An 18,215-nucleotide genomic window follows, 5' to 3' on the forward strand; every position below is an offset into this window, starting at 1 on the left:
AGTGTCTGTACCTGTTCAACCATGGCACTGTGGTGACCCCATGCAATGCTTACGTCCTGTGAGTCCTTAATATGCAGGTGTTGATTTATAATCGGGACCCCAGGCACAGTACAAATTCCTCTGTCACCATGACAGCAATGATGCCACACACACAACTCCATACAACATATATTTACAAAAATACACCTTTCCCCCCCCCTCACTGTTCTCTTTAAAGATAGGTCCACCTTCTCCTTTTCTGAGCAGAGGATGTCACTGAGGAACTACCAGAAGTCAAACAAGCAATATCCATGGGACCTGAAGCACTAACGGATTAACAGTGCAACTCCTTGTGTGTCTACCTGGAATTACGCTTTCTGTGTCCAGTGGGGCTTACTAAGCATTCTTAGAGCTTATTGTGGCAAGAACTTCAATGGAGCAGAGCCCACATTGCTCCTTAAAGCCTCTGCTAAATAAGACTGCAGTCTTCCGTATACCTGGAAATGGTCTGAAGACGCATGGAGCTAAAGCTAAGCAGGTCTGGGGCTGAGTTCACACTATAACTTTAAAGCTCATTTGAAACACATAACTTCCCTCAAAGAATTCTGGGCACTGTAGTTTAACTCTCACTGAGTCACAATTTGCTACAACCCTAAAGAAATTATTATCATTATCATTATTATTCTGTTTTACATCTTAGAATATTCACAGACAACCTTAAAATATCAGTGACTTCCCTTCCTCTCTTTCCGTGCTTCATTTTGCACAACATAAATACCTGCATATTTTATATAAACTAAACTATTCAGTATTCCATTATTACATCCATCAAAACTTATTTACACTGTTGAATTTATCTTAACGCTGTCCACGTTTTCAAATAAACACAATTTTCCTCCATATATTCAATAAACATCTTCCAATCTTCTTGCTCTCTTATTCTAAATGTTAGGTCTGCAAGCTGCACATATTCCATCAGTTTAAGTTGCCAATCTTCTTTAGTCAGGACTTCACTCGTTTTCCATTTTGGGGCTAGCAAAGCACGAGCCGCAGTCGTGACATACATAAATAACCTTTCCAGACACCTGGGAATTTCCATCTGAGCTATCCCCAACAAAAAGGTCTCTTTTTTTGGGCGGGGGGGAGTACTTTTAAACATTTTTTCCAGTTCATTATGAATTATTTCCCAATACTCTTTTACCCTTTTACAGGTCCACCACTTATGACAGAACGTACCCTCAGTCTCATTACATCTCCAACACTTATCTGATTCAGTCTTATAGATCATAGCAAGTCTACTCGGATTTAGAGACCACTTGTAAATCATTTTCAGGTAATTCTCCTTCAAGGAATAACATGCTGTAAATTTCAGATCACTCCTCCAAAGTTTCCCCCAAAGATTAAAATCTATATTGTGTCCTATATCTATTGCCCAGTGTGTCACAGAGGCTTTGACAAGCTCGTCTTTTGTTTCCCACTCTAATAACAAATTGTACATTTTAGATAAAAGTTTTTCTTTATTTTGCAGGAGTTGTTTTTCAAATTGTGAGCTTCGGTCCAAAAAACAATTTTTCCTGTTATTTTAAACATTTCATATAATTGATGATATTGTAGCCAGTCTGTAACATGGCTCCTTACACTTTCCATTGATTTCAGTTTGGGTTCCCCCTCTGTAAAGTACAGTGGTACCTCGGGTTACAGACGCTTCAGGTTACAGACGCTTCAGGTTACAGACTCCCTAACCCAGAAATAGTACCTCGGGTTAAGAACTTTGCTTCAGGATGAGAAAAGAAATTGCGCGGCAGCGGGAGGCCCCATTAGCTAAAGTGGTGCTTCAGGTTAAGAACAGTTTCACGTTAAGAACGGACCTCCAGAACGAATTAAGTTCTTACCACTGTATAGCAATTCCCTGTACGTTGCCCACTGTCTATCCATATTAACTCTCTTTATTGTAATAGCCTCAATAGAAGACAGCCATAAAGGTGTTTTCCTTTCCAGCAGACTTTTATATTTCTCCCAAACTCTATACAAATTCTTACTTAGAAAATGGTTTGTAAAACTTTTGTAAATTTTCGCCTTCCCATACCATAAACATGCATGCCAGCTGAATTTTAAATCATGACCTTCTAAGCCCAGGATGTCTGCATTATCCAACGTAATCCATTCTTTTAACCAACACAAACCCTAAACAAATTACAGTGCCCAGAATTCTTTGAAGAAAATAATGTGCTTCAACTGTGATATAAAGCTATAGTGCTGGTTTGTCTTAAACAGTTCAGTCCCATTCAATTTTTTAAAAAACATATTAATAGCATACCTCTCCTAACTCAACAGCAGAAGCAAAACAGCCAAAATATACTTTATGCCTGCAATTGATAAAGCCAACTCAAGACAGCACTGGAAAGTGTTTTCTGTCTATAATATTCTTTTTAAAAGCAAGGTAGGGAAAAGAGACATTGAAGAGAAGCTTGGCATAACCAGAGCTTTGTACAGAAAGGTTAAGCTTCAATTGCCTGACCTCCCTCAAAGACCGGGTGAATGTTTAGCAGCTGGTGTTGTGCATGGCTGGTGGGGATATATATCCAGCCAACTTCAACCAGTGAACCAGGATATCCTTGTCATCCACCTCCCACTCCATCTGAGAGCAAGGTCTCTTCTGCACGTCTGCCAAGGGTCCAGTAATTCCAGAAAAGGAGAGAGAGAGAGAGATTTGTTTCCCCAACCACTTTCAAAAGACAGAAATCAAAGAAACAGCCATGGATGCTGATCCAAGGATCTGCCTGGCGTTCCTATATAAGAACGACCCTTTCTATTCACTCTGCCTTTCAGACTTGCTGACAGCACCCCAGCAGGTTAGGAATAAGTTTCTCAAGGAGCAGAAGGACCTAAGAATGGTAAGGTGACCAGTTTCATTGCTTTCCCTCACCCTCAACAGATGTTATTGTTGTTGTTTATTGTTATGTACTGAAGTTCTCACCCTGGGCCAGCAGGGGGATACTGTAGATAGTTATGCAAATGAAGGATCGAACATGACGTTCAGTGATTGGATAGTTTTAGAAAGTTGCTACAGTAACATTGTACTTGAGCTCTATATAAGCAGGCTGACTGAGCCCTTCAGTTCAGTTCTGTTCTGGCCTCTGAATAAACAAGAGCTGTTTGAAGAATCGCTGTGTCGTCTGATATGTTCACCCACAACTTAACATTTATTAAATTTGATTGTTTCATTGTTCGTTTCCAGACTATAAAGAAACTGGAACAGCAGAAGCTGAGCAGGCTGCGACAACTGGACGAGGAGAAAAAACAGTTCACTCTGCTCATGAGGAAGAAACTGAGCCCCGGGGTCATCATCAGGACAGGGTCATCCATGACCATGGAAAGAGGTTCCCAGAGGACATTCTCCAGTGTCCAGTTTTCTTCTCTGGCTTCAAGCAAGAGCAGCTGGAAGAGGCATGGCAGCAAGCCACACCCCCGATCAGGCCCTGGCTTCTTTTCAGCCATTGGACGATAGGTTCCTGCAACTCACACTCCAAAAGTTTTGCAATGTAAGCTTGACACCCAGGGAGAATTGGATCTTAAAAATGTAACGTTCCAGGCCAGGCATGGAGAGCCTTACTGGGACTGCTGGGAATTGCAGTTCAGCAACATCTGTCCTTGCTTAACCTAACTCACATGGTTATTGTCAAGATTTAAAAGTGGCATACAATAGCAGCATGGTCCCATGTATGTCTACTCAGAAATATGTCATGTTGCATTCAGTGGGATTTTTCCCCAGGTAAGGGCAGAGACAAGGATCTGACCTTCCTTGTCAGATCCAGTTCCACAGTCCTGCCACATAAAATCAGCCCCAATTCTCTGGAAGAAAGGCAGGATTAAAAGTGATCTGAGAGTTCTGTGCAAGCCTGAATGTCTGAACTGGCTCTTCTGTGTTTTCCACCCACAGGCACCCAATCTTTATTTCCCAGGCTCTGTGCCGGTAGCAAATATATACAAATGCCTAGACAGCAAGAAGGAATGAACAAGAAGTGGAAGTTAGCTGCCTCTTAGTGGTCATGATGCCGTCCATGAACTTTCACGGAATTATCAACAAAGAGTGTTGTTTTTAAAAAAGTGAAAGGTAACCATAGGCAGTCTTCACTCAGTCCCACTTGAGAGGCGGGCTAGGCTGCAATCCTATTGCAATCCACACTTAAACCTGGTGTAATCTCTACTGAACTCAATGGGACTTATTTTTGTAGACGTACAAGATTGCAGTTTTATGTATAAATTTGTTCACGTGCACATTTGAGGAGATATGTGAACAGAGAAGACTTCTCTAGGACTGATTAATGTAGGCTTGTAAACAGCTACTAACCCGGTTGCAAATGAGTGGTAGCAGCTGCCAGCAGGTGGATCAGGCAGAATTCTGTATATTGAAAGTAATTCAGTTGCTCACACTTCTTTTCAGGCAATTAATGTCATAAACTACTAACGCAGACATAGGAATCTTATAAATGTCAGGTGCTGATGTCAGGATCTAGCCCACGGTTGATTTTCTGAGCATGCAACTCCATTGTTGTATCACCTGCAGTGACTTCTGCAGTGGACCCAATTCAAAGCAGTGACTATTACAAGAGGCAAATCGCTTTCCTGCAAAATCGGAAAAGCAGCTAATTTTCCAAGCCAATATATCATTTGTACGTTACCCACTCATTACACAGTCTGCAGCAGCTGGACTGATTTTGGGAGGCTGCTCTGTGAACAATTAGCCTCCAGTTTTATTTCGTTTGCATCGACTTCAAGTTAATTTCTGGATGAAATTCAGAGTGCCTGTTCTTACCTATAAAGCCCAAGCAGTTTGGGACCAGGACACTTGAAGAACTACCTGCTCCCAGATTGCCCTGCATCCAATCTCGAAGGCCCTGCTATGCACCCTCCTGCTTTCAAAACCTCAGCTGGTTGGAACATGAGATGGGTCCTTTTCTACGGAGGCTTCTGACTCGTGGCTCCACCTCCCCCCTGTATTTTTTGCTTCAGACACCTTTCAATGTAGGTTAAATTTGACTGTTTTGTCCTGCTCCTGATTCTGCTGTTCAGGTAATTGAACCGTTCTTAATTTGAACTTTTAAAAATTGCAGGTTAAGTCATTTTATGAACTTCTTTGTAAGCTGCTTTGAGGGTTTTTGTAATTAAAGAAAAGTGGGACATGCATTTTTAACTAAATAAAGTAACTACGCAGTTTAGTGGGCCAGAGGACTGTGCACTTGCGCAACTCCTACCTGTTTCTTGTGTAGATATCCTGCATAGGCCCCTTCTAAATGAGCCTGATTTTATGTCTGTCCACCAATGGTGGTTCCTGTAAAGGGTCTTGCCTATAGCAAAGCTCTTCAAATAAATTATAGGCTGTTACAGGGAAAACACCTGAATCCTGTGTTCTTACAAGCAGTTTATTAAGGAAAAGTTACAAAACATTTGTAAAACAAAACAGCATTGAGATGGCAAAGATTCAGTATAATATACAGGCCTGTCAATAAATTACAGCGTCTCTAGAAAGCACTGGTTCCTGATAGACCACCAAATGTAACATAAATCTTTAAATTTGGGCTCAGGAAGCAAAGCACGCAAAGACAACTGTTTGTGGAAGGATGGAAGAAAGTGTGTTTTGGCTGTGCTGAAACCATGTCCAACATTCAAGGAAATAAAATTGCATGGCAGAGGATTTCTGCCAGAAGTACAGAAAAGGAGAAAAGGTTATGCCTCAGCACACTATTCAATCTTTCCTTGCGGCTGGTCAAACATGAGACAGGATAAGCCACTTGGTACTGCAGTGTGGAAGACCAAACCTTTCCTGGTTTCTCAAAGCAGAGCAAACTCCGCATGAGCAGCCACCGCCTTTGTCAGAATTCCTTCATTCTGTTAGGAAACAGGGATAATTCACGGCATGGAAGCATGTGACTCAGTTTCATTACTGAAATTGCCAAGCAGCTGTTGGTCTGCTTTCAATGGTGGCATTTAACTGTGATAGGTTAATCTGCTTGTTCCAGCTTAATTTTTGGCTGAGCTGGCTCTGTTTAAAAGCAGATGTAGTGATCACTATTAAAAAGTGTGGTGAGGGTGGACAAATAGCTAAGATGCATTGTTAACCATACTGAAAACCATAGCTCAGAGCAGTCTAGAGTCCAAGGCTTCTGCACTCTTTAAATCGGGCAGTGCTTTCTACTAATTTGAAAGGAGCTCTACAGGACCAGCCCAGGAGCCCCAAAATTTCAGTTCCTAAGGCAAATATTAGATTTCTATTTAAATAATTGGGGCTTTCGTTTTAAAGGAAGTGTCACGGCTTAAATTGATTTGATTTGTTCCAAACGGAGCAGTTGGTCCAAGGACGCTATATTAGAGAAGCATCACTCTTGGGTTTACTCATTTCTGGCTTTGCAGCTGCACTAGCTGAAGCCGTTGGTCCAAGGCAGTTACAGATTAACCATCCTGACTTTGTAATATAGCACAAGTTTTAAGTGTCAACATGGGCCACTGAACAGACTAGTTGCATCCAACTTACGTGGCTGTTCCAAAATGTTTAGCCCCAGAGATTATCATACAGGTCCCTCTTTTCCAGTGTCCCATAACCGTCATCGGTAGCTTAACAGCTACAATGTGAAATTCACATGGAAGTCAACATACACCAACAATGCTGTTAGACAGCCAATTTCAATTTCTTTTTCTTAGACTTCATGACAGCTGGCAGGGAAATCTTGAATGCAGTCCTGGAATGACAAAAAAATAATAATCCTGGCTGGGTTGCTAGAAGCTGCACCTGTGGATGTGTTCACACATAACATTAAGCCATTGTTTGTTTTATCTAAGATGTGTTGAACGATGCAGGATCAGTCTTGTGATCAGGCAAAGTAACAGTGGCTTGTTTCACCTGATGTTGCTTTTGTTACCTAACTGCTCCCGCCTTGCTCCAGGTGCCTATGGGAAGCCCACAAGGAGAACCCGGGGGCAACAGTACTCGCCTCATCCACAGTTCCCAGGGGCCTGTGTCCAGAGGCACAGTGGAGCCAGAACGTGGCCATTGTGGCCAACAGCCATTGGTAGCCACATCCCCCATAATTTGTCTACTATTTTAAAGTTGTCCCAGCTGGTGGCCATCATCACTTATTGTGGGAGCAAATTCCACATGCATTGTGTGAACAGGTACTTGTTATTTGTCCTGAATCTTCAACATGTCTAGTAGGGTCATGCAGCTAAAAAGGGGAAGGGGTCAAATTCCTGTCTACAAACTACTGAAAACTATGCCCAGTTCCAGTTCCCACAAACATGATGGACACATGTCTGAAACCCTCTCTCTGCAAGAATGAGGGCCAGAAACTTTTTATTGCTTTTATGCAGAGAAGGCAGAACAAATGCAGCCCTACCTGGACAGGTTTTATTTTAAATACATATATATATATAAATATATATCAAGGTCACTTACTCACAAGTGGTGCAAATTGGACTGAAGCTGCAGAATACTGTGTGGACAAAAGAACAACCACAGATACATTCAGACAGTCTGTAGACTGGTTAAGGAAGGCTACAGATATCAATCAAAACCTGGTGAAACCAATCGGATAATAAGACTTACTTGACAAACACACAGAGCAGACATAACCGATTTCAATGAGATTTCTGTGGCAGAAGCAGGCAGCTCGGTAGTCAACATGAACAGGGGGTGGGAGAATTAGCTGCGATCTTTGTTCTTGGTCAGGCAGATATACCCACTGTAGTAATAATAATAATAATAATAATAATAATAATAATAATAGCAGCAGCTTTCTAACTTCAGAGAACATGGCTAGATTAAAGTAGGGGTCGGGTGAAGGTAGATTAGGATGCATTAGAAAAGCAGAGGGCAATTTGCAATGTCTGACAGGAGTTCCCAACTCCCAATTGTCACAACACAGTAAGTTTTTTTTCTAAACTACTGTACCGTATTTTTCGCTCTATAACACGCATCTGACCATAACACGCACGTAGTTTTTAGAGGAGGAAAACGAGGAAAAAATATTCTAAATGAAACAGTGGATGTATGATTTTTATGGTTCATGCTGTGGCCACAGACATGTGATCTGACAGTGAGTTTGGGGTAGCCCAATGCAAAAATCCTGAGGATCCATGTGGATCCGTGCTTTGTAACCACGTTTTAAGTGGGGAGGGAAGGAAAATAACTCAAGGGACAAGGAGCTTTTCCGTGGGGAGGAGGGAGGGAAAGAGCACTGTTGCTTTAAAGGTATACTTAAGGTATTTGTCCTGTGCCTGGGTTTGTTTTTTTTCCATTTAACAGTTTGCAGCCTTTTCCTTCCGCTCCTTGTTTTGAGGCGGAATAGATTTGAGCAAGTGAGGAGGACTTGTACTGCAGGGGATTCGCCATTAGCTGTGTAAAACTGCTCCTCCTTGCAGCCTGAATGATAAGCAGCCACCAGCAGCAATAGAATGGAGCACAAAAAAGCGGTAGGGGCACCAGGACCCAGACAATGCTCAAATCTATCCTGCCTGAAAACAAGCTGCTCCATCCCAGCCGATCAGCTGAGACGCGGGGGATTTGCGAAGTTTTCCCCTCTCCCTCATGCCCTCCCCAGCCTTTTTTTTACTTCCTGGTTTTCACTGCGTGGCTCAGAGCTAGAGGTTGGTTTTATTTTGCTGCTGGTTGCTTAAATTTTATCTTTCCTGCCGTCTCTCTGCAGCCTCATTGCTCTGTTTAGAGAGCGCGCAGACCTTTGCTAGCGTCTCTCCCTCCTCCCGTGTAAGCGGCTGCTGCCGGCTTTGCTGCCATGGCTCTCCTTCCCTCCCTCCTTCCTGGCTCCAGGTCGCTTTAAAGAAAGCAAAGTGAGAGCCTCGTAGAGCGTGTAAGTGGCTCCCGCTTTGCCTGACTGACGGCAGCCATGGCTCTGATCCGTGCATTCGCTCCTTAACACGCACAGGCATTTTCCCTTACTTTCTAGGAGCAAAAAAGTGCGTGTTTTGGAGCGAAATTTACGGTACATTGTTAGAATCCTTGACCATAGTAACCCAGATGTGGCTTGACCTTGCATATCCAGGTCACTCCAGTGGGTGGCTCATGGGGTTCATTTGGCAACTGGCGCCACCCAATGAGCCACTGTTTCACACCTGGCACTAGTTGGGAGGCATTGGGGTTCCAGTATAAAAAAGATGCTGACAGCCAGGTAAATTCCACAAGCCTTAAGTTTGCCCACACCTGGATCTGAGGACTAAGAATGTCAAGGACTTACTTCCTGGATAAAGCCAAAGTGGTGGTTAGTCAGTTGTCTTTCGCAGCTTGAAAGCACGGTGCATTGTCTTATGTTCACAAGCACATTGTCTCTGAACCTGGAGGCTCCATTTAACCCATGGGTAGGCAAACTAAGGCCCGGGGGGCTGGATCCGGCCCAATCGCCTTCTCAATCCAGCCCAAAGACGATCCGGGAATCTGTGTTTTTATATGAGTAGAATGTATCCTTTTATTTAAAATGCATCTCTGCATTTTATGGGTTATTTGTGGAGCCTGCCTGGTGTTTTTACATGAGTAGAATGTGTGCTTTTATTTAAAATGCATCTCTGGGTTATTTGTGGGGCATAGGAATTCGTTCATTTATTTTTCCAAAATATAGTCCGGCCCCCCCCACAAGGTCTGAGGGACAGTGAACCAGCCCCCTGCTGAAAAAGTTTGCTGACCACTGATTTTATCTCATGACTGAGAGCCTCTTATACAGCTATCCTCTATGGAGCAAAGTCTACCTATCCAAAATGTTAGCACAAAATTTATTCATTTACCCTCCCTGGAAAGCTTTAAAAAACTGTAAATCACTGCACTGAGAATCTATCCAAGGCCACAAAAGGTTTGGGCCTCCCATATGTCAAGAAGAAAAGGGGCGCTCTACAGATCATCACACAAAATGCAGGCATGACTCTTGGCCCAACAATTTATACAAGCTTCTTCATGGAGCACTTTTGAACCAGAATAAATATAGAGGTGATTAGAAAAGTGGAACTCACCAGCAGATACTGCAGCAGAGATGGCATATGGGGAACTTTCAAGTAAATGCCACCAGTAATATCGCAAGCCTGGAAAACATGGCGTTATTACTTTAAAAACAATGTTAACACCAGGAGGTAGTAAGTAGCTTAGTGGTAGAACATATACTTTGCATGCAGAAGGCCCCATGTTCAATCTTGGATTATTCAGGTAAGATTAGGAAAGATCCCGTCTGAAAGAGTTACTACCAGTAAAGTGAGGTGGACTCAGCATAGGGAATGGCCTGACTCAGCATAAGGAATCTTCATATGTGCCTGGGGCCTGTACATATCTGTTAATTCCCTTAAAAATAATAAAAAGCTCCTAGACCTCATGACTGTCACGACCTCTTCCTATTTGCTAGATATCTGGATATTCCAAAATTTACTTCAGGGGTTGGAAGCCCCTCTCCTGCAAAAGAATTCCAAGATAACAATACCTTCCACACTCAAACAATGTGCAAATAATGCAAATGGTGTACAATGATAATAGTCAGGTGTGCTGCAATAACTTCCCAGATTGTGCTGTGATTTCTACTGGGGTGCTGATCAAAAGGCTTTCTAACACTATAATCTATTTGCAGGACAGACAGACAGAATTGTAGAGTTAGAAGGGACCCCATGGGGTCACCTAGTCCAACCCCCTGCAGTGCAGGAATCACAACTAATGCATTCTGGTAAATAAAGCACAACAACCAGCAGCTGTGCCTCCTTTGTCTGGATGACGTCTCACTCTTCTTTCCCCTCCCTGCCCCACCTACTCCAAATTTATGCAGCCAATGACAATTACTCAGTAACATCTTACCTGCTGCAAGAGCCCTGAATCAGAATCCAGAACGCAGGCATCAATCAAAATATTCTGAAAAACCAGGGGAAATGAGAGTTAGGTTTTATTGAAAATGTGAGTAAAGGAAAGAGGAGTTTTGTTTTTTTATTTAAACCATTTATATACCACGTAACTAGAAACACCCCTAGGTGGTTTACAAGGATGCAATATAAAAAGTATACATCAGTTCTAAAGTCAGGCTCCAATTAAAACGCTAGCTGGAATTTTTAAAAAGGCAACAGTAGGCACTGGAAGTTCAACAGGGTGGAGGTCTGACGCTGACCTCAACTGGAAGAGTTCCACAAAATTGCGGCCACAACTGTGAATGCAGGACTCTGGTGGATGCCACTAATAGTGACCCCCCCTTCCCTCCTGCAAAGACCTCAGTGATTCGGCAGGAAGATAAGGGATCAGGCAGCCCCAAATTATTAAGGGGCTTGCACATTAATACAAGCAGGAAAGGAGAAGTAGTAACAATAATAGTAATAGTAATAATAATAATAATAATTTATTTATACCCCGCCCATCTGGCTGGGTTTCCCCAGCCACTCTGGGCAGCTTCCAACAGAATATTAAAGGGAAGGGTAGGCAAGCTTGAGGGTTGCTGCAGCTCATTCTTGCAAGAATCCACTAAGGTTTAGCATCAGGGTCCATGAGTTCATGGTGAAGGCAAGTGAGGATGTGGACTTTAATCCTTGAAGCCTGGATATGGGGCAAAGGCTGCGGCGCAGCGGTAGAACATCTGCTTTGTATGTAGGAGGCCCCAAGCTCAAACCCTGGCATCTCCAGGTACGGGAGATGAGCTGTTTGAAACGCTGGAGAGCCACTGTCAGTCAGTGCAGAAGATAGTTCTGAACTAGATGGACCGGTGCTCCGACTCTATAGAAGGCAGCTTCCAATGTTCCAAAAGCCAGAGCCACAATAAACCTATTGCTCCAACAGCAGATAACCTGTGGCCATCCACAGATGTTGCTGGACGATAACTCGGGCCATTCCTGACTTGGCCATCTTGGTTGGGGCTGATGGGAGTTAGACCCCAACAGAAGCCAAAGGGCTGCAAGGTCTCCACTCATGTTTTTAAAGGTGCTTATCATTGGTGTGAGTGTCTGCATTTTTAACTGTCAGCTTTCCCCCCCCATGTCTTGAACACAACACAGAGCAGTTAGTTTTAAAAATCAGGGCTGGGACGATATCCAGAGGCATAGTTAGGCTCCATTGCACCATTGGCAAGAGCAGCGCTGGCACTCTCCCGTCCCTGGTGACCTCTGCTGAGGCACCCAGAGGAGAAGCAGCCCAGGGAGCAGATGGACTGATGATGAGCCGCTCCAAGCCAGAGTGGAAAGGCACACTTTTTGCACCCCGTGGGCCTGCATCCTTGGTGGGGGCCAACCCGAGTATGCCCCTGATTTAAACATGTTAAGTAATACTACTGGTGTCAGAATCAACTATTGGCATCACCTGTTTCTGGGCTGCAAAGATCACATTCATGAAGTTCATGTACTGCAACGCACTGTCCTCAGCAGCTTTTATGACCTGGGTGAAGAAATTGGCATTTCTTAGTCTACTCTACTGACCAAGTGGAGTCTGCTGGGATTCAGTATTTGTAAGGAAATCTGAAAAGTCTTACCAAAATCCTAGACTTGATTTCCTGGCTGGCTGCATATTGAAGGAGGGGAGGGGGAAAGAGGGGAAATATATATATAAAAAATTGTATCAAACTCCAAAGCTTTGCTGTCAATCTGTTCACAAAATCTCTATGCAGCCTCCATTGTTTGTTTTCTTTAAGCAAAGTTAAATGTTAAGTCACCTGACTATAATCATAGCTCAGTAGCAGAGCACATGCTTGGCAGGTTCAACACTTGACATCTCCAGTTTAAAAAAAAAGGATCCAAGAATCCGCCTTGGCAGCTCAGTTGGTAGAGCATGAGACTCTTAATCTCAGGGTTATGGGTTCACGCCCCAAGCTGGGCAAAAGATTCCTGCACTGCAAGGGGTTGGGGTAGATGACCCCTGTGGTCCCTTCCAACTCTACAATTCTATGATTCTATGAAGTGATGGGAAGATCCTTCTCTGACTGAGACCCTGAAGTCTGGAGGGGACCACAAGGGCACATACTGGAGCAAACTGGGCTAGACAGACAAACAGTCTGGCATGCTGCAAGACTGCTTCCTATATACCCCAAACATTGTTAAGGACTGGCTGGAAAACAGGATATGAAACCTTCGTTTAAAGATATTTCAGAAACTCTTGTTAATATCAACCACGGTTAACTGCAAGCCATAGTTTAAAACAGGACTTTCCCTATATTTGCCTTCCAAGTCCAGAGCTTAGTTTGGCAAGCTATACTATAGTTTTGCTGTATGTTTCAGACCTTAACCAGGGCTCAGGTATGAATGCATTAGGCCAAATTATATCTAATATCTGCACAGAAAACAACACACACATGCAAAGGTCAATTAATAAATCTTAAGAGCAGTAAGCTCATTTAATTCAGAGTAATAAAGATTAAAAAAAGTCAACCCACATTTCTCTCTCTCTTAATTTGTTCCCATTTTTATTTTTAAAACCCCAGTAACCGTTACAGAGTTAAGCATAATACTGTACCTTTTCCCTCTTTAGTCATCCTGTGAATATCTAAGACATGTAATATTCAGGAATTATTTGTTAAATATAAGAGCATCTTCATATAACAGATGTAATAAAAGCAGAATTTCTGGGCTATGGGTACAAATACATCTGGCCTGATATATAAGGCACCTTTTTATGCTCCCATGGGTGAATATGTATGCACTGCCAGCTCTTTTGCATGAATCAGCTCTCTTCTTGCCTGTTCCATTAAACATTTAGAATAACTCCTTCATCCTCCTTCCTGAACTGCGACCATGCTTAAGTATGGATAGCTTCATTTATCCCCAGTTCTCTCTTGCTATGCTTGTCTGTCTCTCCCTTCCCCCGTCCAAATGTTTACTGGATGCCCCACTGTCAAGATGTATGTATACACTGGACGCTCCTTGGGGGCAGAGACCTACTGCTCTCCCCCCACCCTTTTTTTTTTTTTTTTGCTTATAAAACCCTGTATAAAGTATGTTGCAGAATGACAGCACAACACATACATAAAACAAATCCAGGAGTGGTTGCATAAATTATCTCCATGCTTTGGTTTTGAAAGAACAGGAAAAACTTTAAAAGTCTGGTTTCAGAAGGATACAGCAAATTGCTTTAGCAAGAGATCCTGCCAGTAGTGATTCAGTCTGCTGCCCTCTTATTTCAGCTGCCACAAAAGAGAAATCACACACACAAACACAACACAGAGACAAAATAAGTACATGGTTTGGTATTTCTTGGCTTTATTGTGTTAATTGCACATTATGCTTTAACTACAGGTAGTTCTTTATGATGATGAAAACCTGTTAACCATTTGCTGTGGATTTCCTTCCCCCATGGAAATTAGACTTGAAAGAAGGATTCTATTGTAGCTTATAGAACAGGTTGTGTTGTGTGCCTGGTTCTGGTATGTGTGCAGTGCCCACAAGGCTCTCTAGTTTGCAAATGTGCCCACAAGCCTGAAAAGGTTGGTGCCTTCTGTTCTAGGGAATAATTCAAAGGCACATGAGACCACTCCCTTGCTGAAGCTAAGCATGTCTGGGTCTGGTGGTCAGTGCCTGGATGGGAGACTGCCTGGGAAAGGAGATCTAAAATGTTAGAAGCTAAAGAAAGAAATGTATAGTGCAGGGGTTCTCAAAGGGTGTGGCAGGACAGAATGGCAAGTGTGGCAGAAAGATTCAAGGACAATCAAATAAACATTTAAACATTTCAGTGCAGTATAGTATAGTATCAAAATGATTTTTTATTTGCAGAATAAGGATAGGTATCTTTTTAAAATGAGAGCAAGAGTATCAAGTGATACTGAGGACAATCCTGGTTGTGATCCAGAATCGCAGTTCAAACAGAGTGCTGGATAAGACTCATTTATACCTTGGGAGTGATTTCTGTTCTTATAAAGCTGCATTGTTTTATACTTCCTGGATACACCATTTTCATGCGCCATTTTGTTCTATGTCATAAATCAGGCACTGCTACGAGTTGTTTCTTTTTGTTTTCTTATTAATTTAAAAAAAAAAATCCGGAAAGTGTGGCCCAAAGAAAAAAGTTTTAGAACCACTAGTATAGCCATTTAAATCACACATGGTATTTGCAGTGTAGGCATCTCTCAAGACTAAGTAAGAGCTGGTGGCAATTGTCTGTGTCAGCTTGGGTGGAGGGAACAGCAACGAAGGAAAAAGAGAAAGTGGATGATGCGGCATCCAAGGGGTCTGCATCCAAGCCTTTAGGCCTCCAGATGTTACGTCCTGACCATTGACCACACTGACTGGGGCTGATTGGAGCTGAACAACATCTGGAGGCCCCAAGTTCCCCATCCCTTACGTAAAGCAAAACTGCCTTTCATAGTAGTGCATTCTAAGGGAAGTCAACCCCCTACCTGGTCATAGGGTTAAATGGTTTAGGAAAAAAGTAAGTAGGAAACACAGAGGCTGTGGAACAAAGCAAAGCAAACCAGCTTCTCATCTTACTGTTGGTCATAAGGTCCTTGATCTCTTCTGCAATAGTTTCATTTATTGTTGTTAACAACTCATATTTTCCATCCTTGCTGCCAGATATATTAGATTCACCAAAGAGATCAGCTGGTGCCCAATGTTTTCCAGGGTAGAGAAAACGACTAAGAGAAATTGAAGTTGTATTAACATAATTACCATAACCAACTTAATTGCCACAATATGAAGCATCAGACAACATTCAGCATTAAAGACAAGATGAAAAGTAAAAAGAAAACGTGCATGATTTTGTTCCTACTGATTTCTATCATACACTTCAGCATATAAAATGCTTTAGAGTTCAGTTCTCATTTATTTTCACAGCAACATTGTGAGGTCGGTAAGGCCCCCTTTGCCCTTTACATGCTCACCTGGCTACAAGCCTCTAGGTGAGCAATCACTGCCTTGCTGGATCATTCACATGCTCACCTGGCGCAAGTCCAAATACATGAATCATCTTTCTGGGTCAGACAAAAAATTCATCGTTGTCAGCACTGTTTCCAAAGAACAGCCAGTTTGATATCTTCTGTGAGGCTCCAAAGAAGAGTAAGTCTGAGATCCAGCCATCCCACCACTGTGTAACTTCAGAATCTGATATGCTGCTATTTGAATTTAACCCACCAAAGCCTCTTCCTACTCTAGTCTATCCACAGCTCTCTTTCCAAATGCCTGACCATTAAAAAGCTACAACCATCCAAAAAGCTACAATACCTTTCCTGTATATGACTGGCTATCACAGCCAGTTTGTTGTTGCGGTTCATAAATAAGTGCGAGTTTCCCAACACCATGGCTGCATCGAGGCATTTTGATAATGTAAGCTGTGGGTAAAAGCAGGGGAGAATTATTAAACACCACAAAGATTTAAAATGGGAAATTAAATTTGTGAACATCTCATCAAACTGTACTTATGTTGGGCCTTGACAACTGCCCAACAATGCTGACCCCTGGTGCTGGCTCTGCACTGAACACAGCACATTAGCACACTGAATTAGCACATTATCAGTCCAGTTCTAACTACAACGGACATAGGACCACGCACTTAATTGGAAGCTCTTCAGACTCACAGGAACATTTATTTAGTATCAACGCTGAAGACTTCAATCTAGATTATAATGCATCCAAATTAGTGTTGTTGTTATTTTTTTTTTAAAAAAGGACATAAAATCAATGATCCTGGCATAGGTTTCACATATAACGGGAAAGTCTTACCTCTGAGCCTCCTAATGCCTGCTTTCCCCACCAAATAGGGTTAGTGTCAACAACAATGACTAAGAGGTTCAGCTCATCATCTGGAAAAAAATAATGAAATATCAGCCCCCAAAACTGTGAAAACATTAGCTGACAGTTTCCCATCTCTGTAGGAGGATTGAAATTTACAGTCTTATGTCCAATTTGTTTGTTGCTGTCTCTTAATGATCTACAGAAGGTGCAAGGAACCATTGGCCTGCCAGATGCTGTGGGCCTGCAACTCCCATTATCATTATTGGCCCTGTTGGCTGGGCTTGGTCAAAACTGGAGTTCAACAACATCTGGAGGAACACAGCTTCCCCACCCCTAATCTACAGGCAGAAGAAAGGAGATTCCAACTAAACATCAGGAAGAACTTTCTGACGGTAAGAGATGTACAACAGTGGAACAGACTCCCTCAGAAGGTGGTGGCCTCTCATTCCTTGGAGGTTTTTAAGCAGAGAGCGGATGGATGCTTAGCTGAGATTCCTGCAATGCAGGGTCTTGGATTAATGACCTTCAGGGTCCCTTCCAAATCTACAATTCTATGATTCTATGAGTCTACATCCATCCACAGAGGTGCTATAACAGAAGGCCTGCTCAGTGTGGAAAGCTTCCAGTGTCTTTTTAAATAGATACAGCAGCAGCCCTTGGGAGTTACATTTCTTTCTTTCTTTCGGAATACTGTAGTGTTGATGGGAACCAAGTGTATGTAACCTTGAGCTCTATGATGAAAGACAGGTGGGATATAATTGTAAGAAAATAAAAGAAAGTCTTTGTAATAGCTCTTTGAGTTAAATACTATTATTTTCATTTTACAGATAGGAAATGTAAGCAAATGTGTAGGCAGTTGGCACCTGTCTGTCTCTGGAGGCAATGGAGGGGTGCCAAGCAAACAAAATTTTACTAGCCCTAAAAGCCAAAGAAAGTTGCCAGACAAGGAAGAGGTGTGGGGGAGGGGAGAGTGAAAGTGGAGGAGAGAAAGCTGTAAACAATTATTTTGCTCCAGTTAGCACAAATGCTGTTAACATGCAAATGAAAGCTGATCTCTCTGTGTGTGTGGAGATACGTTTGTGCATTTCAGTGAGTGTTTAGTAGCCTACGTTTACACCTGAATCCCAAGGAGGGGTGGAAATTGTGCTAAGAAGTGAGTGCTTAGATCCCATTTTAAATGCAGTTTTCTTTTTTAAAAAAAGAAGGGAGGAGTTCTGCACATATTTAGGGACCAGGAAAAACACTCAGCACATGCTCAGCTGCAGCCACACCACAGAACCAGGACTTAGAACACACACAGAGAGGAGGAACCTGACTCCCTCCCTCCCTCCGGGCTAACGCAACAGGAGCCCGCGGAAGGAGCCAGAATCGCCCCGCCGATCCTTCCCCGCCCCGTTTGTGCCTGAAATCCCGGGGCAGCAGCGGGGAGGCGACGCCAGGCGCCGCGGACTCACCTCCGCTCATATCGCCCCGCAGCAGGGACAGGCAGGCGGGCGGACTTCCGTCGCTCGAGAGTGAGGTCGCGCGAGCTTCTGGCGCGTCATCCCGACGTCACTTTTCCCCCTTTCCCT

General features: G+C 42.9%; 2 protein-coding genes across 5 annotated transcripts; one reads left to right on the forward strand and one right to left on the reverse strand.

Annotated features, from left to right (window-relative positions):
• On the forward strand, positions 1–5,293 carry LOC310693977 (uncharacterized protein). Of its 3 annotated transcripts, none has more exons than XM_083476564.1 (3): positions 1–58; positions 2,809–2,873; positions 3,218–5,293. In XM_083476564.1, the coding sequence occupies exons 1-3, from the start codon at positions 46–48 to the stop codon at positions 3,485–3,487; spliced, it is 348 nt and encodes a 115-aa protein (XP_083332690.1). In that variant the 5' UTR covers positions 1–45; the 3' UTR covers positions 3,488–5,293. The 3 variants fall into 3 exon arrangements, 1 of the variants encoding a protein (XP_083332690.1); XR_014519443.1 differs by lacking the exon at positions 1–58 and adding an exon at positions 436–1,312 and having other exon boundaries at positions 3,218–5,275; XR_014519444.1 differs by lacking the exon at positions 1–58 and adding an exon at positions 1,328–1,890 and having other exon boundaries at positions 3,218–5,275.
• Positions 5,294–5,388: 95 nt separating this feature from the next.
• On the reverse strand, positions 5,389–18,215 carry GTF2H3 (general transcription factor IIH subunit 3). 2 transcript variants are annotated; one of them, XR_014519433.1, is made up of 13 exons: positions 18,099–18,215; positions 16,633–16,712; positions 16,135–16,241; positions 15,403–15,548; positions 14,040–14,102; positions 13,436–13,465; positions 12,459–12,487; positions 12,290–12,364; positions 10,811–10,864; positions 8,972–10,056; positions 7,580–7,918; positions 7,430–7,466; positions 5,389–6,716 (listed from the first exon to the last, which is right to left on the reverse strand). XR_014519433.1 is itself a non-coding variant. In XM_083476501.1 (13 exons), the coding sequence occupies exons 1-13, from the start codon at positions 18,106–18,108 to the stop codon at positions 6,647–6,649; spliced, it is 906 nt and encodes a 301-aa protein (XP_083332627.1). In that variant the 5' UTR covers positions 18,109–18,214; the 3' UTR covers positions 5,389–6,646. The 2 variants fall into 2 exon arrangements, 1 of the variants encoding a protein (XP_083332627.1); XM_083476501.1 differs by having other exon boundaries at positions 7,580–7,715; positions 9,988–10,056; positions 18,099–18,214.

This window comes from Podarcis liolepis (genome assembly GCF_965112155.1).
Source record: "Podarcis liolepis genome assembly, chromosome: 15".
Classification (NCBI taxonomy): domain Eukaryota; kingdom Metazoa; phylum Chordata; class Lepidosauria; order Squamata; family Lacertidae; genus Podarcis; species Podarcis liolepis.

Excerpts from the sequence above, each read along its gene's own strand:
- LOC310693977 (XM_083476564.1), top strand. Across the intron at positions 2,874-3,217 it reads AGCAGAAGGACCTAAGAATG|ACTATAAAGAAACTGGAACA; the intron begins GTAAGGTGACCA and ends GTTCGTTTCCAG.
- GTF2H3 (XM_083476501.1), bottom strand. Across the intron at positions 16,242-16,632 it reads AGGCATTAGGAGGCTCAGAG|CTTACATTATCAAAATGCCT; the intron begins GTAAGACTTTCC and ends TTTTACCCACAG. Across the intron at positions 12,488-13,435 it reads GATGACTAAAGAGGGAAAAG|CCAGCCAGGAAATCAAGTCT; the intron begins GTACAGTATTAT and ends TTCAATATGCAG.